At 41.2% G+C, this 20,461-nt stretch overlaps 1 protein-coding gene across 1 annotated transcript in view; it reads left to right on the forward strand.

Moving 5' to 3' along the window:
* The window catches only part of riok1 (RIO kinase 1 (yeast)), an 18,040-nt gene extending 2,139 nt beyond the window's left edge, over nt 1-15,901 (forward strand). The window contains exons 3-17 of the mRNA XM_084057627.1: nt 1,161-1,239; nt 2,627-2,696; nt 3,225-3,267; nt 3,406-3,498; nt 4,216-4,328; nt 4,544-4,624; nt 6,530-6,616; nt 6,712-6,849; nt 7,720-7,823; nt 8,794-8,900; nt 10,783-10,848; nt 11,300-11,419; nt 11,540-11,593; nt 13,080-13,202; nt 14,889-15,901. Of these exons, the coding sequence (XP_083913753.1) occupies nt 1,161-1,239; nt 2,627-2,696; nt 3,225-3,267; nt 3,406-3,498; nt 4,216-4,328; nt 4,544-4,624; nt 6,530-6,616; nt 6,712-6,849; nt 7,720-7,823; nt 8,794-8,900; nt 10,783-10,848; nt 11,300-11,419; nt 11,540-11,593; nt 13,080-13,202; nt 14,889-14,990 (1,380 nt within the window). The 3' untranslated portion in view covers nt 14,991-15,901. The remainder of the gene's footprint in view (nt 1-1,160; nt 1,240-2,626; nt 2,697-3,224; nt 3,268-3,405; nt 3,499-4,215; nt 4,329-4,543; nt 4,625-6,529; nt 6,617-6,711; nt 6,850-7,719; nt 7,824-8,793; nt 8,901-10,782; nt 10,849-11,299; nt 11,420-11,539; nt 11,594-13,079; nt 13,203-14,888) is intronic.
* Nucleotides 15,902-20,461: the final 4,560 nt, after the last annotated feature.

The raw sequence follows: 20,461 nt of genomic DNA on the forward strand, positions 1-20,461 counted from the left end.
GTCATGTTGGATACGGCATAAAATCAAGCAGTGCAGGTTGATATGAGCAGGTGCTCTGAGTCTTTGATTAGACAGAGTTCAGCGGTCATTATCCAGAAACAACACACCGCTGAATTCAGCGATTGACCAATCAGAATCAAGCATTCAACCAAGCCGGGTATTAAGTCATTACTTCATTCATTCTTTCAGTACTTCATTCATAAAACAACAGAGCTAGTGTGAACACAAACATGGTCTCATTCATTCATTACTGCATTTGCTTATTCATTCATTTGCTTATTCATTCATTCAAGCTCAAATAGTTTCTGATCCATCCAAGGAACAAGGAACACATTTTTATGATTACATATTTGATTGATTGATTGCCTAATACAGGGGTCATCAATAGGGGGTCCGGGACCCCTAGGGGGTCCTCAGAGTTACTACAGGGGGTCTGCCAAATCTTTATGTGATATGATATATATATCTTTTTTTACATGAACCACTTGAACTCTAGCATCCCTTTTCTGAGGAGAACTTTAGCCAAAAATATTAGATCTACAAGCTCACAACCCCTCGCAGCGTGAGGCGTTGTGAACTTGTAGATCTAATATTTTTGGCAAAGAGGTATAGGTGTAGAGGGGAAAAAAAGCAGACCAAGTAAAAAAAAAGAAAGTGTAATCTGAAACACAATTTTATACAATATTTTGTATTCATCTCTCTCTCAGCTAGGGGGTCCCTGGCCTGAAAACGTTGAAAACCACTGGCCTAATGTATCAGTCAAAGACGTAAACAGCACAAGTACAAGTACAGTAACACTTGGGCTAAAAGAATAACACTAAAAAGACTTGTTTCCATTGTGGTCTTATGCATTATAAATATGTATTTTGTTTTTATGGTTGCATTTCATCATCATCATTGTGTCCCTCGTGTTTTAACACATTGAGTGCCAAAAACGGTCCGGACCGTTTTTCATAATCCAAACGAGGTGTGCCAAAAACGGTTATGGCCGTTTTTGGGAAAAAATATGATTTTTTTTTTTTTTTTTTACCAAAAATGGTTAAAATTCCAGGCACTGGAGGTACCCTGTTTTGAAAAACCCCTGGCACTCAATGTGTTAAAAAGAAAAAACCTGAAACAAATGCCTCTAATGATTAATTCTGACTATGTATTTATTTCAGAAACCCTCCATCAATGCTGGGAAGTCATCAACTCCAAACGACAAAGCTCTGAGGAAATATGAACATAAGATCAACCTGGGTAAAACGCAGCTCAAACGAAATAATCGTACAATAAATGTTACTAAATCACAAACATAAAACATACGATCAACCTGGGTCGACCTCCAATCAAATTAAATAATACTCAAAGAAATGTTATTAAAGTCCCTTTTACACGTGTTTGTGAAGGTGTTAATCCACTGGTAATGTTGCATATCGTCTCTGTTGGGTGGAAGCCTCATATGTCCAAAACGATCATTTTTCAGGATTCAAATTCAAAAGCATCAAAAAGCAGCAGATCTACAAGCTCGAAACGCGTCGCTTCGCGCCGCGTTTCGAGCTTGTAGATCTGCTGCTTTTTGACGCTTTTGTGTGACGCTGGAGTATGATCAAGCAGGGCGTTAATTTACGGAAAAACACAAAATAGTTAGAATATGGAGATAAGAGGCTTCTGCTTGACAGCAACGGTATTTTCCTGTCCACTACTTTAGCCAAGAATAGACAGGAAAAGCCCTATTCTAAACTCATATCACCACCCCAGGTAGATTATTAGTTAGGAGAACTTCCTGGTTCACTATCAGCTGAAAACCCCTGGTTTACAGCGATGTTAGACTTGTCTCTAAATGGACATAGTTAGACTTGTCTCTAAATGGACATAATTGGACTTGTCTCTAAATAAACATAGTTAGACTTGTTTCTAAATGGACATAGACTCGTCTCTAAATAAACATAGTTAGACTTGTTTCTAAATGGACATCGTCTCTAAATGGAAATAATTGGACTTGTCTCTTAACACATCGGGTGCCAGCATTTTTTCATAACAACTTACCGTGGGTGCCAGCATTCTCCCCATTGACTGCGCTTTGCTGTTTAAAGCTTCCACGTGCGTTACAAGCAAATCCACGCAAAAAAAGCATCGATTCATGTTGTCCCATGAGCCTGGAACCATAACATTACCCTGGCGAGTTACAACGGGGGGGGATCGCGCATCGCGCATGACCGGTTTTCCCCACAGGAAACAGATTCGGAGATATAGGCGTTTCAAAGTAGGAAATAGACAGGAAGCGGATGGGGGAAAAAAATGTGTTTCCGGTGAGCGATCTGGCACTTCCTTCGCAGGATTACAATGGGTGCTCCCAGAGCTGCTCTAGCCCCGCCCGCGCGGAGAAAAACGAAAAAAACAAAAAGACTAAACTCACGGTTCAGACCGTGTTCGGCAGCGGAACCACCACTATGTAAACACACGGTTCAGACCATGTTTGGCACCCGATGTGTTAATAAACATAGTTAGACTTGTTTCTAAATGGACATCGTTAGACTTGTAGATAAACTGAACTATGTTTATGTCTTGTGTTGTAGATAAACTGAACTATGTTTACGTCTTGTGTCGTAGATAAACTGAACTATGTTTATGTCTTGTGTTGTAGATAAACTGAACTATGCAGACTCTGTCATCAACAAAGTGACAGCAATGCAGAGACAGAGAGAAGCTGACACGTAAGTTTTATGATTCTGTATATCACGCATAAAACATAAACTATGTGATTACATGTGTGTTATGGGGGTGTACAATGGGGCTATTTTGGGGGGAGGGATTTAGTATCAGATTTATAGAATGTGCTTTAAGGCAGGGGTTTTCAACCGGTGGTCCGCGGACCACTGGTGGTCTGCAGAGGTACTGCAGTAATCCTTAATCATATTCCATCATATTCAAACAAAATCACTGTATTTTATTAGATATTATATTGATATTATATCTATTTTCTCCAGCTCCCTGTGGTGCATGAACCCCCCACCACTATTGTGTGGGGTGGGTCTATGATGGACCCACCACGCACAATAGTGGTGGTCCCCAGGTTGCTCTTAGTCAGGATGGTGGTCCCTGGGTCAAAATCAGTTGAAAACCCCTGCTGTAAGGTACAAATGTACGTCAGCATTCAGGTGTTTTCAAGTAGTGACCCTAGAGAAAATGTATTATTGGTGTATATTTCCTAGAGACTAATGATCATTGGTTCTTGTGTCCAGGTATCGAGTGAAAGACAAATCGGACAGAGCCACAGTCGAGCAGGTACAGTACAAAACAAACTTTAGTCTTGATGTTTAAGTGAACATTTAAAAGATTATTACACGTTATTCATTAATATAAAGGTTTTTAAATAAAAAAAACAACATTCTCAAGCAGTTTGCTGTGTTTGCTGTTTTGTAGGTTCTAGATCCACGGACTCGTATGATTCTGTTCAAGATGTTGAGTCGTGGAATCATTTCAGAGATCAACGGCTGTATCAGCACTGGGAAGGAGGTGTGACCGGATTATTATCACAATACTTCAAATACATATAAATTAGGGGTGTGCCGATTTATCGTCCCGCGATATATCGCGATACGTTTTCGCGACGATATGTATCGTTTTGGGAAAAAAAATATCGTTTTGAATTTTTTTTGATTTTTTTTTTTTTTTTTTACACCAATCAAAATAATCAGGCATGTAAACAGCCCCGAGGTGAAAAGGGTGACAACATGTTGTTTTTTTCGGGTCAGGTGTCACACTATTGCCCTATTTGGATTCAAAACGGCTGAAAAGCTACAAGTTTGCATGTCTGAATAATGCAAAAACAGAATTATTTGTTTGCATTTCCTTTTTTTCTCCCCCATTTATTTTCATAATAAAAAAAGTGCGTATCGTATCGTATCGAAATCGTATCGAAGTTGTGAGCCAAATATCGTATCGTATCGTTTCGTGAAATTAGTGTATCGGCACACCCCTAATATAAATACTACAATCGATAATATCGTGATACTACCACAGTACTTTAAATAATAGTAATATTGCGTGCGTGTGTGTGTGTGTGTGTGTGTGTGTGTGTGTGTGTGGGACTCTCAAAGTGAGTGTGGTTCAGCCAAAAACAGTTGTTTATGTTTCAAGTTCCGCTCCAATGCTTTTATAAAATAAATACTAAGCTCCGCTTTCTTTGTGTGTGTGTTACATTAATTGTGTACCATGCTAACGTGTGTGCAGGCTAACGTGTACCATGCTACTACCGCCAGCGGAGAGAGCAGAGCCATTAAGATTTATAAGACGTCCATCCTACAGTTTAAAGACAGAGACAAATACGTCAGTGGAGAATTCAGGTGAGTGTGTGTGTGTGTGTGTGTTAAAGTAATGTCTCTAACATGTTACATTAAATACATAATGTCTCTAGCATGTTACATTAAATACACAGATTGAGTTTTAAAAAGGTTACCACAACAAATTATTGAAATATGTAATTTAAAAAGGTTACATAGGTTTTATTTTATCATAATGTGTGTGTGTGTGTGTGTGTGTGTGTGTGTGTGTGTTACAGGTTTCGTCATGGTTACTGTAAAGGTAACCCCAGGAAGATGGTGAGGACCTGGGCCGAGAAAGAAATGAGAAACCTTATAAGGTTATACACACACACACACACACACACACACACACACACACACACACACACACACACACACACACACACACATTTGAAATATTTATTTATGTCCACATAAACAGAAGTACAAGAATGTACAAAGGACATAAACACTGCAAGTGCAGTCAGATAATGGGAAAACAGCCAGTTACAAAGTGTATATACGGCAGAACATTGTTACATACAATAATGTTGCCATACTTGTCAAACACAGCGGACAACAATCATGGGTAAAGGAAGCAAAGCTTCGTCCAAATTGAGCAGCTTCCTATAATAGCTGATATTGAGCAGTACCTTGCTAATTGTTTAGCCCTCCTTTTGGAGAGGCCGGCCATTAGAAGGCCCCTCACAACCAGCTTGTGCATGTACCCTAGGCTACCAAAAGTGCTCTAGTTGATGATATTTTAGCACTTTAGGAAGGCTTCCTCTAAGCTGTAATCAAAAGTACAGCTGACCTCGAGAATGAACACCTCCCTATGGTTTTCTTTAACAACAATGACATCAGGGGTGTTAGCTGAAATGTTAGAGAACACAGAATCACCATTACACAGGGTAAACATGCTCGGCTTCACAGTAGAATGCTTATACAGCATAATGGAGGACCTGAAAATAGAAGAGATATCTTTTGCTATCGAATCCGCTATTCTGTCATGCCTACTTATGTAGAGTCCCCTGTATACATGGCACCCATTTAAGACGTGGAACATGGTTTCAGCTACAGAATCAACTTGCACATCACTACATTAACGACGGTAGTTACAACGGGTGTGTTTTGTTAAGTTGCTATAAAAACAACATTAGCGTTCACCGGTGCTTCACCTCCGTGTTCACACCACCAACTCCCAGCATGTCACACACACACACACACACACACACACACACACACACACACACACACACACACACACACACACACACACACACACACACTGTGTTAAAGGAGACACACCATGAATTTCACTTTTTTTTATTTTTTTTTTATTTTTTTGGCTCCCCAGTGTCTCTTGTACCCCAAAAAATATTTTCTTTTAACATTCAGTCATTCATTCTCATTTCAGAGATTTTCAGAATGGGCGTGTCTGAACAGGCCATCTCAGTATGGCAAGTTTGCTTACCTCACCAAACTTTCTGCCCATGTATTTTGACAGACAGAATTGCTCAGTACCGCAGTACAGCACCCCCCTAGCCAACTGGACGTTTTGGTATTGCAGCTGAAAGTGCTTTATAAGCCTGAGAGAATTGACTTGGGATGAGTATATCTGAGTGTTGATTTAGGCTCAAACCTTTTGAAAATGGTTTGAGGGACATACACCATATGATATTAAATATCAAATATTTTTTTTAAATTCATGGTGTGTCTCCTTTAACAGTAACCGTACACACACACACACACACACACACACACACACACACACACAAACACGGACACACACAATAGGGTTTCTGCTAGGCTCTTTTAATTTGGCCGGCCAACATAGCCGATTACACTCTTTTTTTACCGTTCAAGGAATTCAGCGTCCATAATGTGATACACGTCACATGTGTTTGTGCGTGCCTGTGCAGTGAACCACCCAACTGATGGTTCCACAGTGGTGCAGTGCTTCTTTCCACTTTCCTTGCATTTTTAGTTTTATAAAAGCATCATTTATCTACTCCTCATGTTGTTAAAGTGTGACTCATCCAAACAAGCTCGTCTCTGTCAACCAAGTCGACACAACCAACGCTGATTGCTGATAGTAGCTCCAAAAGTGGTGACCTATGGAAAAACGTACCATTGATATACATATACAGTGAAGGAATGCATACATACATACATACATACGAACATGAACAAAACACAAAACATTAGACATGAACACACCATATCTTTGATATCTTTCTCAGGCTGCAGACTGCAGGCATCCAGAGTCCAGAGCCTCTGATGTTGAGGAGTCACGTGCTACTGATGAGCTTCATCGGCAAGAATGACATGTAAGGCAACCAATCACATGTTAGAATGACATGTATAAGACAGCCAATCGCCTTGTGTTGATGTTGTCGTTTGATGTATGCCGTGTGTCTTCCAGACCGTCTCCTCTCCTGAAGAACGCGGTTCTGTCCGAGTCAAAGTCCAGAGAACTGTACCTGCAGGTGATCCACTGCATGAGGAGGATGTACCAAGACGCACGCCTGGTCCACGCCGACCTCAGCGAGTTCAACATGTTGTATGTACTCTGTTGTCCATTTGAAATAGAGTAGAACATTCTTTACGTATCCTGTTTCCATCTTTATAAACAATCAGGATCATTTATTGTTTAAATTGGAAAAAAATACCACCAGACTATTCCCTAAAACACCCTGGACAACGCTCCACACGTCCTAGATCCTTCTCCCTCCTGGCTCCAAAAAATAAATAAACTCCCCATTACAGTACTACTCACTCCCAATTTTCCGCTGGAGTCTGAAGACAACACAAGCTGTTTGTCCCGTGTTTATAAACACCTCTCACACAATATTTTAAGTACCGTGCAGAGGTACATTATTCGTCTTAGGTGAGAACAGTCCCATGACAGTATTTAACTATTAAGGAGGGCATCATAATAATAATGACAATTAATAGCTCACATTTATATAGCGCCTTTCAAGCGACCCAGGGACGCTTTACATCCAGATAGAATGTAGATAGGCATGTGAGAACGACCCTCCCTCTCTTTATCTCCCAGCCGTTTAATGGTATTCAAGTTGAAGTTACAGCTTAAAGGAGGAGTTCACCCAAAAAAGGACTTATTTTCTATCAATTGCACACCCTATGAAGCCTTGAATCCATGGATTCTTTTTTGTTTTTGTCGCATTCCTAAGCTAATAATTTGATTCCCGTCTCCTACCGGCTAATGTATCCGTTAGGAGACACAAAGTAGATTATTTGTGTCTCCTACCGGAAATACACACAGTCATCAAATCATTGTTTTAGGAATGCCACAAAAACAAAAATAAATCCATGAAATCAAGGCTTCATGGGGTGTGTAATTGATAGAAAATAAGTAATTTTTTGGGTGAACTCCTCCTTTAACACAGCTGATGTCATGTTGTTGCAGGTACCATGAAGGAGACGCCTACATCATCGATGTCAGTCAGTCAGTGGAACACGACCATCCTCACGCTCTGGAGTTCCTACGGAAAGACTGCAACAACGTCAATGGTAACAACTACTTGTTTATAACCTGCCAAATACTACACTTTAACCTGCTAAATTAACATGTTAAACACTACACTTTAACCCAGGGGTCTTCAACATTTTCAGGCCAAGGACCCCCTAGCTGAGAGAGAGATGAAGCAGGGACCCCCCTCTATATTGTATAAAATTGTGTTTCAGATTAAACTTTTTTGTTTACTTGGTCTGCTCTTTTTTTCCCTCTACACCTATACCTCTTTGCCCAAAATAGCAGATCTACAAGCCCACAAGCCTCGCAGCGTGAGGCGTTGTGAGATCTGCTATTTTTGCTTGTAGATCTGCTATTTTTGGCTAAAGTTCTCCTCAGAAAAGGGATGCTAGGCTTCAAGTGGTTAAGGTAAAAAAAAAATCATATCACCCAAAGATTTGGCGGACCCCCTGTAGTAACTCTGAGGACCCCCTAGGGGTCCCGGACCCCCTGTTGAAGACCCCTTCTTTAACCTGTTAAACACTGCAGTTTAACCTGCTAGTGCTAAACACTGCACTTTAATCTCTCAAAGACTGCTGCAACGTTAGTGGTAACAATGGAAACATTAACTCATTGAGTGCCATTAACGTGTTTCACGTGTTTTTACCGCTATGGCGCTGGATGCCATTAACGTGTTTGACGTGTTTTTGAAAAAATAGTAGAAGATTTTTTTTTTTTTTTTTTTTAAACATGTTCAGAACCCAAGATATCATCATCTGAAGATGTGCAGCTCCATCCACTCCTTGTTTAACTTAGAACTGAAAAAGGCTGTATCTCGCTTCCTAAGCACTTTTTGTTTTCTGTGAAAAAAACTCACGCACTTTTCAGAATCAATTCTGAAATAATTCTGGCAATCCTGGCACTCAATGAGTTAACACCAGCCTGTCATAGTTTTAATTAATTTATTCGTGTTAACGTTTTTCATGCTCAGTTATTCAATTCATTCATTTTCACAATCACTTTGAACAGATTTCTTCCTGAAGAACGGAGTGCCAGCCATGACGGTCAGAGAGCTGTTTGAGTTCATCACCGACCCCTCGATCAACTCTGACAACATCAACCAGTACCTGGACAAGGTAACCGACCCCTGACCTTTCAGCCCTGACCCCAGCACTATAGGTTGCAGCTGCTGTGCGCAATTTCAAACATACACTCGCCTGCCATTTTGTTAGGTACGCCTGTCCAAATGCACATTAACCCATTAAGACCGGGACTGCATCATGTGTCATTTTAGATATCTATTTTTTTTTAAATCCCTGGAACAACATATTTTGAGATGAGGGTCCGTGGCCAAATACATATCATTTTGGGGGTCCTTGACATGGAAAAGTTGGAGCACCACTTATATAGAAACATAAAGGTTTTTTTCAAGAAACTGTTTGTAGAACATATATTCCAAGATTTGCACAAAGGTTTACGATTCTTCAAAAAATAGCAGATCTACAAGCTCATAGCACGGCACTCTGTGCCGAAAAAATGCATATACCTAAATGCATTTGAAATTAAATACAAATGAGTTACTTTTCAGGATTCCAATTCAAAAATAGCAAAAAATAAAAGCAGGATTCCAATTCAAAAATAGCAGATCTACAAGCTGAAAACACGCCACGCTGCGACGCGTTTTGAGCTTGTAGATCTGCTATTGTTACTACTTTTGTCTGACATAGTATAGAAAAGTTAAAATACCCGACAGTATATGCAATGTCACATGTGGCCCTCTGGAGTGAGTGTGTATATATATAGTGGCATCATCAAAGTTGCATCACCCCTGCTCTAGGGTTTACGGAGAGCGGTCTGAAAAAAATATTTATTTCCAATGAGCGGCAGTTCTGTGGGTGAAAAATGCCTTGTTGATGCCAGAGGTCAGAGGAGAATAGCCAGACTGGTTTGAGCTGATAGAAAGGTAACAGTGGGCGTTCGGGTGGCGCAGTGGTAAAGTCACTACTGGTGGTTGTGGGTTCAAATCCACCGAGGTGCATCCGGCTTTGTCGAGCGTTTACACGAACACAATTGGCCCATGTTTAGCCCATTTAGACCTGGAACGCATCTGTGTCATTTTAGGTTTCTTCGGCTATTCAAAAATAGCAGATCTATAAGCTCATAGCGCGGCACAGAGTGCCACGCTATGAGCTTGTAGATCTGCACTTTTTTTTTTAAATCTTGAAAATGTATGCAAAAGAAAAGAAAAAAAAATCAAAAAAACTGGCCTCAGGTCTAAATGGGTTAGGGGAGGGAAGCCGGGCGGGGAGGGTGATAGCGGTCATTGCACGTACTCCTACGGGCTGTGGGGCGGCACCTGTCAGCGGGGACTGTTGGGCGGGAGGAGTACGACGAAGGCTCTACGTCCTCCTGGTGGGGGCTCCTCACTGTCAGTAGGATACGACAGCAGTGACAACACAGAAATGTGTGTGGGGAGGAAGTAATTGGCATAGCGACTAAATTGGGGAGAAAAAGGGGTAAAAAAAAAAAGTGGCTACTCTAAATTAAAGAAAAAAAGAAAAAAGAAAGGTAACAGTAACTCAAATAACAACTCATTACAACTGAACTGAGGTATGCAGAAGAGCATCTCTCAAAACGTATGGCAGTGGTTCTCAACCTTTTTCATGTCAAGGACCCCGAAATGTATATGTATTTGGCCGCGGACCCCCATCTCAAAATATTTTGTTCCAGGTATCCCCCAGAAGCAAAGATTTGAGTTACAAATGTTTGCTTTAAAAATATATATATTCTAAGATTTGCACACATTTTCACAATTTCTCAAAAATAGCCAAAGTGTAAAATAATGCTTTTTAGCTCAAATCTAAAAATGACACAGATGCGTCCCAGCTCTTAATGGGTTAATAATCTGTTAATTAGCCATTCTTTCTGAGTTGAGTTGTACTGGATTGTGTTGAGTTGTGTGTTGAATGTGTCATTGTGTTCAGGAGGGCTGTGTTGAATTGTTAAAATTGTGTGCAGGCGATGTCCATCGCTGTTGACAGAACCACAGACGAACGGACCAATCAGGACAGAGTAGATGAGGAGGTGAGGAATACATACTTAACTGCATACTTTGCCTTCATTTATTACTGTCTGTGTCTCCTAAGTTGTCTCTCTCTCTCAAGCTTTCCTTCTGTCTGTCTCTCCTATGCTGTCTCTCAGCTTTCCTACTGTCTGTCTCTTCTACACTCTCTCTCAGCTTTCCTACTGTCTGTCTCTTCTACACTGTCTCTCTCTCTCTCAGCTTTCCTACTGTCTGTCTCTTCTACACTGTCTCTCTCTCTCAGCTTTCCTACTGTCTGTCTCTTCTACACTGTCTCTCTCTCTCAGCTTTCCTACTGTCTGTCTCTTCTACACTGTCTCTCTCTCTCAGCTTTCCTACTGTCTGTCTCTTCTACACTGTCTCTCTCAGCTTTCCTACTGTCTGTCTCTTCTAATAAGTGTTGTGTTTGCAGGTGTTTAAAAAGGCCTACATTCACTGTGTTTTCATTTGCAGGTGTTCAAGAAGGCCTACATTCCCAGGACGCTGACGGAGGTCAGTCACTTTGAGAGAGACGTTGCGCTGATGAACCAGAGAACTGAAGAGGAGGCGTCAATCAACGTCCAGAATGACAATGTAAACACAGCGTGATATATTTAATGACATGTTTAATATGTTTAATGATATGTTAATATGTGTAATGATATGTTAATATGTTTAATGATATGTTTAATGATGACTTGATGTTTTGTGTAGATTCTCTACCAGACAGTCACGGGAATGAAGAAGGACCTTTCAGGAGTACAGACGGTAAAGAATACTACTATAGCACTATTACTAACTAATACTATTAATACCATTTCTACTACTACTATTCATTTAATACTATTACAGCTGTTACTGTTAATGTTATTACTACTAGTAGAGGACCGAAAATACCCGACAGTACCCGAGACTTGTTACGGGTCCGTGTTTTATTATGGTCAATCAGGTCCGTGTCGGTTGAGGTTTCAGATTCTATTATATTCAGGGGTGCACATAACTGGTGCGCAGGTGCGCATGCGTCGTCAAAATGCATGATGCGCGGCACATCAGACGAAGGACGCACGCTGCTGGCTGTGTTACAGGCACTCGTCACCGATGATGAACGCACGTGATGGTGCAAAATATGCCGTGAACGTCCCAATCTGGCGGATAAAATCAGCGCAGCACAGGGCAGCAACCTTGGGGGTGGCACCAAACGGCGTGAAAAAACCCCCCGGCTAAAAACGGCGCTACAACATCGAAACGCACCGGACCATTTTTCTGCCATTTATTTGGTGAGCACCAAGTAACATCCCCAGGTGCTCTTCTGAGTACTAGACCAAAAACGTTATGTGCACCCCTGATTATATTATCTCGGGTCCCAGGTCTGTTTATCATTATGTGTGATACCAGAGTGGATCACATGTAGTGGTGGAAAAAGTACTAAAATGCTTTACTGCAATGTAGAAATACTACAAGTCAGGAATTCAAAATGTCAAAATTGACTTGAGTAAAAGTACAAAAGTATTGGTATCAAAATATACTAAAGTACAAAAGTAGAAAGTACTCATTATGTATAAAAAAAAATGAAAATAGCAAATCTGCAAGCTCACAATGCGTCGCATCGCATTGTGAGCTTGTAGATCTGCTATTTTCAAATGGCCGAAATGTGTAGGGTTGAAGTGGTTAATGTATGTTTTGTAATAATAATCAAAAAGTTTTCAAATAATTGTAGTGGAGTAAAAGTACGATATATGTGTCCATCTCTCCATCTCTTTCATAAACAGAAAATACATTTCCAGGTGGGATACCAATGTAATTCAATCAGGAGAGAGAACCCAATTATCAGCTTCAATGTTATAGTGCTCCAGTTTTGTCTGATAATTGTTCTTGCATCAGGCTTGTGTGGTGACACACGGGCCCGGAACAGGAAATGTTTATGCCATCTGATCATCTGGAAAAGGGAAATTCAGTTATGAGTCTATTGTAATTCTTAGGTTTGTCAGGTCCATATGATACCTAACAGTCGGGGTCGGTTCTGTAATATCTCAGAATGAAGTTCACGGGTCCTACTGTATAAGGGTTTGTGTCTGCCGTTTAAAGAACCAGGAACCAGTCGGGTCAAAGATTTTTCTTTGCGGTTCTGGTTCTTTCATTTTGGACCTGTGAAGACCTCTAGTTACTGTTAAACAGAGTGACCTTTGAACTTTTAGGTTCCTACGCCCCACGCAGTGTTACTACTACTAAACAGAGTGACCTTTTGACCTTTTAGGTTCCTGCCCTCCTGGAGCAGAGTGGGGGTGAGGATGATGATGATGACAGTTCCACCGACGAGGAGGACGAAGAGCAGAGAGACGACAAACAGGGAGAAGGAGAGAGCCTAATGGACAAAAAGGTATCACTTTGATCATCATTAATAATCATGTCATCAGAAACCTTATATCTCCGTATTTCAACTTTTTAGTTGTTTTTTCGTAAATGTAATGCCCTAATCCATCCTACAAGAGCTTGTAGCCAACAAAAAGTTGTGAAAATAGCAGATCTACAAACTCGCAGGGCAGGAATTTCACGACGACCATGGCCGTCGTTGCCCCTCTCTTTGGCCGTGTGCCCCTTGAAAAATGACATGCCCTACGGCCACAGTGGCCGACACCAGTTGTCTGGTTGAGATTCAACGTCAAGTGAAACGCTGCACATAAGCAGAAAGTGGTAGGTTTTGATTTCAAGCCTATATTCCAGCTTATATTGCAAGGAAGCGAAGCAACGCTTCTGACAGAGAGGGGGGGAAGAGAGAGAGAGAGCAGGCGCGAGAGAGGGAGAGAGAAAACCCGACGTCGGATCAACAGCAAAATATAAATGAATACATTTGACAACATACACAGGGGTGCACATAACTGGTGCGCAGGTGCGCATGCGTCGTCAAAATGCATGATGCGCGGCACACCAGATGAAGGGAAGCGCTTTCGCGCACCAACAGCTGGGACAGGAATTTACTTCCTGAAGCCACACTCACACAATCACGCTAAAGCACGAGTCGGCCCCATGCACAGCCAGCCATTAGGCGGAGGGGACGCATGTTGCATGCCTCTAATCCTGACACACAGACACAGTCAGTCGCGCGACTCGCACACAGCACGCTGCTGGCTGTGTTACAGGCACTCGTCACCGATGAATATGCCGCGAACGTCCCAATATGGCGGATAAAATCAGCGCAGCACAGGGCACCAACCTTGGGGGTGACACCAAACGGCGTGAAAAAAAACGGCGCTACAACATCGAAACGCAGCGGTGAAGCGTCCTTCTTTCTCGCGCAGCCCCCCTAATACTATATTTTAAATAGTGAAAATCAAGTCAGGTTCAATCACATTTCATTTGAATGAAAATAACTTGTGGGGAAAATACATAAATTCATAAAATCTCTAATCTGGGATTCTAATGTGATTAACTCATTCCCTGCCTAGAACAACTGAAACGACTTCTGTCCCGTTTTTTTTTTAAATTTGACCCAAAGACCAAGGAGATATGATTTTTCGAAGATCTAGACTCCCATCCACTTCCTTGTTAACTTTAAACTTAAAAATTCTGTATCTCGGCTCCTGAGTACTTTTTTTTTTCAATGAAAAATCTTGGCAGTGGGCAAACGCGGCCAGAAATATTTCAGGCAGTGAATGAGTTAATGTGACCCCTACTTCAGTCAGTGAAGACCAAGGCTGAGTGTGACAAATATTGAGACCAATAGGCTATGACTTTGTACATATTGGTAATTTCTAAATACATACTTTTATGAAATACATGGGTTGTATTTCACAGAGAGTTACACATTCTTGTACTATATTAACCTTCAAGTTAAATTCATTTTTTCCGTGGACTTAAAAATCATCATTTTATTTGATGGCCTTCTTGCCCTGGCATTTGGCCTTTGTGCCCTCCAAAAATTGACAACACCAAAGGCCAAGTGGCCTTGCCCCTTTTTACATATTTGACAGCAATGACATTGAACCATGTTAATGGTAATCGTGAATATATTGAAACGTAATCATCATTCTAATATATTGAATCTGTGTTTAATTTCCTCTTTTAGGAAAGAAAGAAGATTTCAAAAGAAGCCCAGAGAGAGAAAAGAAAAACCAAAATTCCCAAACACGTCAAGAAAAGGAAAGAGAAAGTGAAGAAAGTAAAGTGAAGTGTTGTGATATGAAACACAACATATTTAACCGTTTGAAACCCCCAGCAGCATCCATATTCTGGAGGGGGGGGGGCATTCGCCAGAAACGGACGATCTACAAGTTCACAACGCGACGCATCGCAGATCGGCCGTTTCTGGGGAAGAGATTTCAGGTGTAGAAGGAAACGAGCAGACCAAGTACAGAGCCAACCGAGGTCCGCTTCGCTGAGTATAGGTTCAAGTGGTTAAACATTATATTCTACCATAGGTTGAAGTTAAGAAAGTTAAGAAATAGCAGATCTACAAGCTCGTAGCTATGAGCTTGTAGATCTGCTATTTTTTAATAGCCAAAGTGTAAGATAATGGTTAAAGTGGTTCAAATCTAAAATGACAGATGCTTTCCCGGTCTTAATGGGTTAACAGGAAGCATCACTGAAGTGTCAATCATGCTGATGGTAAAACTCTCCATCCAGTAATATTGGCATTATAACAGTTGCCCAAAAAAGAAATCTAACATATTGTTGCTTTTTATGTTTTTTTGGTAAACTAATGAACTACTTTGTATAAAGTAGTCCAGTGTCACACAAAACGTAGGAAAAATAGCAGATCTACAAGCTTGTACTGTAGATATGCTATTTTTGAAGGAAAAAAATAGGGGAAGTGGTCAAGTGTGTGTATTGGTTTCATAAATATTGAAGCAATGAAAAGTATTAAGGGCTTGTGGCTAAATAATAACTACATTGGATCCATTGGAACACAGGTTCTTTTTTACATTTCCTGTAACAGTTTTGTCCCACCCTACAACGAAGATTAAATATTTGCCCGAAATATATTCATACTGTTGGGCAATTACTATATTTTTTGGCGAGTGTTCTCTCTGTTTCCCTGAAAATAAATGAGGTCTGACTGAAAACGATGACCATAATAAACTGTTGTTTATTGTATTATCGTCTGATAAAAGCTGTAAGGCTGAGGAGGGGCTATCCATCCTGTGCCCACTGGGTTTAATCTGATCTGACATCAGTCAGTGACCTGTTGAATAGATCTGTGTTCACTGCTGGAGGTTGCACTTTATAACCAAGAGACAAGTCTTAAATGTAGTAGTTTAATAGGCTCTATTCACAGCAGCCATATTATGAAGATATTCACAGGTGTTACCAATGATACTAATGAAGGCTCTGTTCCATTCTGGTCAAACAGAGTCAGAGTGCTGATATTGTGCATGTTGGCCCACTGGAAACACCAGTGGGTCTACAGTTGGGGTCCAGGGACCCTCATGGGCTTCCAAATGGACCCTTACGGGTCGTGGAAACCACTGTGCTAGACTAAATGGAACAGAGCCTTCATTAGTAACATTGGTAACACCTGTGAATGTCTTCACAATATGGCTGCTGTGCATAGAGCCTATAGATAATGAACCTATATACAAAAGCTTTTTGGCTGTGAGTCTTGTGAGTACAGATGGGAGAAGTTTCCCTTGGAAGCGCGGGTATGGCCGTTTGACCAATTTGAGAGCAAGAGAACCCGATGGAGACGGAGAGGCCCTCCACACACCAGGCGACCCTGACAATGAGGCATACGAGCCTCCGGGGCCAGAGGAATCAAGAGAGCTGTCCACCTCCTGGGAATTTGTGTTGGGCGAGTGGGTTACTTCTGGGTATCTGATACAAGAAGAGCACTAAGTAAAAGTTTGCTATTTTGGGCAAAATGTGAAGTTAGTAATGTAAAGTAGGCTATATGTGATTTGAACATGCACTACATCATCATCAGACTTTACCCTTCAACTTTATTGTTTATGTCCACGTGTTTGTAGCAATTGTAGAAATATTATAACTTGACTCCGGTATTACCATACAGCCTCCATCTGGGATCTGTGTAACGTCCCGGTGGGCTATATAGGACAGCCTTGGCATGCTGTGTATGTTACCTGTATGTATCATGTGCTTTTAATTTAGTTAGGATGTTCAATGCATTGTCTTTATAGGGTTTAATGTGTCATGTTGGAACTGCCAAGCAGGAGGCCAGATAGAGGAAGACCAAAGAGGAGATGTATGGATGTAGTGAAACTAAGAGGACATGAAGTTAGTTGGTGTGAGAGAAGAGGAGGCAGAGGACAGGGTGAAATAGAGGAGGATGAATCGCTGTGAGGGAAACAGCTGAAAGGAAAAGAAGAAGAATGTGTCACGACATTCAGTTTGATGTGTGGTAATGTGTGTCAGATAGTGGTAGTTGTGGTGTCGCCCCCTGAGTAGATTGGGTGTTTGGTTGGAATGTTAATTTAAATATTCATCATTATGACAAATCTTTCCAATCTGAAGCCCACCGGTAATAATACTGTAGTTTATTTTGATCTGCATTCTGGGTATTTTGTACCATGTTGGTGCATGGTTGCCCATCCCTGTCTGTATTATGTACACTGTACAAATATAGACCTAGCTGCAGTATGGCACCCTTGCGTCATCCTTGTTAATTAACGTTAGCATGTTTTGAAGGGTCAGAGATTGACTAAATTGTCTCGCTGGACCTGAAAATTAATTAATTAATTCTGACATTGCACCTGTTGAGACACTATTTCATCACCCCTGGGCCAGATTTCATCACTTGTAAACACACACACACCTGCCTTTTGGGTATAGTCTGTTGTTGCCAGACGATCAGAGATGTCGGCCTACCCAACAGTGATGGAAAAAGTACTCACATTTTTTACTCAAGTACAAGTATCAATACTGCAATATAGAAATGCTGTTACAAGTAAAAGTCTGGAATTCAAAATGGACTTGAGTAAAAGTGCAAAAGTATTGGCATGAAAATGTACTTACAGTACCAAAAATAAAAGTACTCGTTATGCAGAATGTAGCCAATTTCAAGTTTTCGTCTGTGTGTGTCTGTGAGCAGCTAATATGCGGCACAGATCTGCGTTTTCTTTTTGTATATTACTCCTATAGATTTTGTCCAAACCTCATGCAAATCGGTATACACTATCTCTATGGTCATGACACTAACAGCTTAACACCTATCTGTCAGATTTTTCATATTCCATTCTGACTGGCTATACAATTAGCTATGTTTGCAGAAGTGGCCTGTTTTGCAGAAATTGCAACAAACCATGAAAGCAGCATCTGATTGCCATTAAACTTTGCAAGCACATTCCTACTAGGCCAAGGAAGAAATACTAGCATACATTTTTCAAATCGGCCTCAAGGTGGCGCTATAACAGGCAGAACTATAAATATTATTTTCCTCTTGGATTCCTTGGATCATTATGCAACTCCCCAATTAGTAATGCAATCAACTCAGATCTTCATCTTTTAGTTTGACTCGCCCAAGGTTCCCGCCCAACTGATGCGTCCCTCACCGAGGAGCTCATTCAGACACAGCAGTCATCATTTCAGACTGATAGAGTAGGTATCGGGGAATGTACTGTCCCTCAATCACTCACTGAAGTGCTGCAGCCAAAGATGGTGGATTTAGAAAGATCCGCCAACCCTGTTGCAGCCATGAGAGGCGAAATGGTACACAATGACATACAAACGGTCTCCTAAGTTGGTGCCATATGACGGCACATCTCGCGAATGTTTACTGGTGCTAGATCTCGTGAGAGTGTGTTTCTGGAACAGATCAGGGTCGATAATAAAGATGATGTTCGGAAAATGATGTGGGTTGTGGCGACCTGCTTCCGTTCTCCCAAAAAAACGGCCACCTGTCACACAGATACGGGAGGTAAACCAAACCGTTTAAGGGTGAGCGGTGAGTCGCTTATCACTGTGGCTCAGTGACGTCATGTTGTAGTTTTCAAACCATCGCGGTAGCTTGCGCCCCACTTGAGCCTACAGCTTACTTTGGGGGGTATTTTTGATGCTGAACAAACATATTGGTGTCCCCACAAGTATAGTATATATATGTATAGTGTATGTGTGTGGTATATATAAGTATTGTGTGTGTGTGTGTGTGTGTGTGTGTGTGTGTGTGTGTGTGTGTGTGTGTGTGTGTGTGTGTGTGTGTGTGTGTGTGTGTGTGTGTGTGTGTGTGTGTGTGTGTGTGTGTGTGTGTGTGTGTGTGTGTGTGTGTGTGTGTGTGTGTGTGTGTGTGCATTTCATGACCAGTGGGTGAATGTTGCCATTGCAGCTGGCAACTAAACATTATAGGACACACGCAACATTATTTTGATATGAAAGTATTGCTAATGTATGTTAAGCCCTGCCTCTACTGCCTCTGCCCAGATGGGTGGTGTGAATGATTACATAATGGCATAAGGTGACACAGGGGACGACATGGCACTGTGTATAAAATGTAGCAACTGGACAATGGATTTAGAAAGGGGGGAGGGTGCTAGACAGAGGAGGACAGTCATGAGGTCTTCTGTAGACACACACCTGCTTTCATACATGTACTTGACCTTGGTGGTGTTCTCTTCATTCTCTGCTTTGTCTTCCTCACTTTCCTCTTCTTGTGAGTTACAGGCACAGTTTAATGGTAACAGATTTTACAGGGCTGGGGACTTATTGGTTCTGGGTGGCTTGTTTGTGATCCACGACATCCCTCTCTACCCTGAGCTGTCTTTCACCTCCAAGCCACAGCCCCCCACTTGCACTGGGTAAGTATCAAAAAATAACAACAAGAGAACAGGGAACAGTTTTGACAGATAGTATAAGTAAACAGTATGTTGTATATTTCTACAAACATAAATGTTACAGTCGAATTGTATGTGTTATAGTTTTTTCATTCGAGGGTTCAGGCAGGCACAGACCATGGCTTTTGCCATTAATGAGATCAATAGAAACAGCAGCCTGCTGCCCAATATCACTCTGGGGTATACTATCTATGATTCCTGTGTCATGCTGGGAGTTGGGCTCCATGCTGCGTTGTCATTGGTCAGTGGGAGAGAGGAGCAGTTTCAATTGGATGAGAGCTGTGTTGGGTCTCCTCCAGTGCTCGGAATTGTGGGTGATGTTACCTCAACGAGTTCTATTGCCATCTCTAGCGCACTAGGTTTGTACAGAGTGCCCATGGTAAGTTCATCACTTGAAACCACCTTTTACCATCACCAAAAGACCTGAGGCCGATTCTACAAAGGTCTTCTAAATCCTAACAGTTTTCTGAAAGACCTATGTTGCTACAATATATCAGTGTATATCAATATATCAATATATCAATATATCAAACCTTTTCATGTCAAGGACCCCCAAAATGATATGAGGATGAGGACGATTTAAAAAAAGCAACAATGTTTGAAAATATATATATTTTTTTCATAAATCTTCTCTTTTGGGGAGGGTCCCTGGAACAAAACCGTTTTCAGATGGGGGCCCACGGCCAAATATATATCAATTTGGGGGTCCTTCACAAAAAAAGATGGCACAGATGCTTTCCCGCATTGAAGGGTATAAGAACGTATAGGCTTTCCAGGTCTAAATGGTTTGATTATGGTTATATCACCAGTTTGAAGGTTACAATATGAAATGTGTTTGCTTTCTTCTGCCTAGATCACA

Source organism: Gymnoscopelus microlampas, assembly GCF_963454915.1.
Source record: "Gymnoscopelus microlampas genome assembly, chromosome: 5".
NCBI lineage: Eukaryota > Metazoa > Chordata > Actinopteri > Myctophiformes > Myctophidae > Gymnoscopelus > Gymnoscopelus microlampas.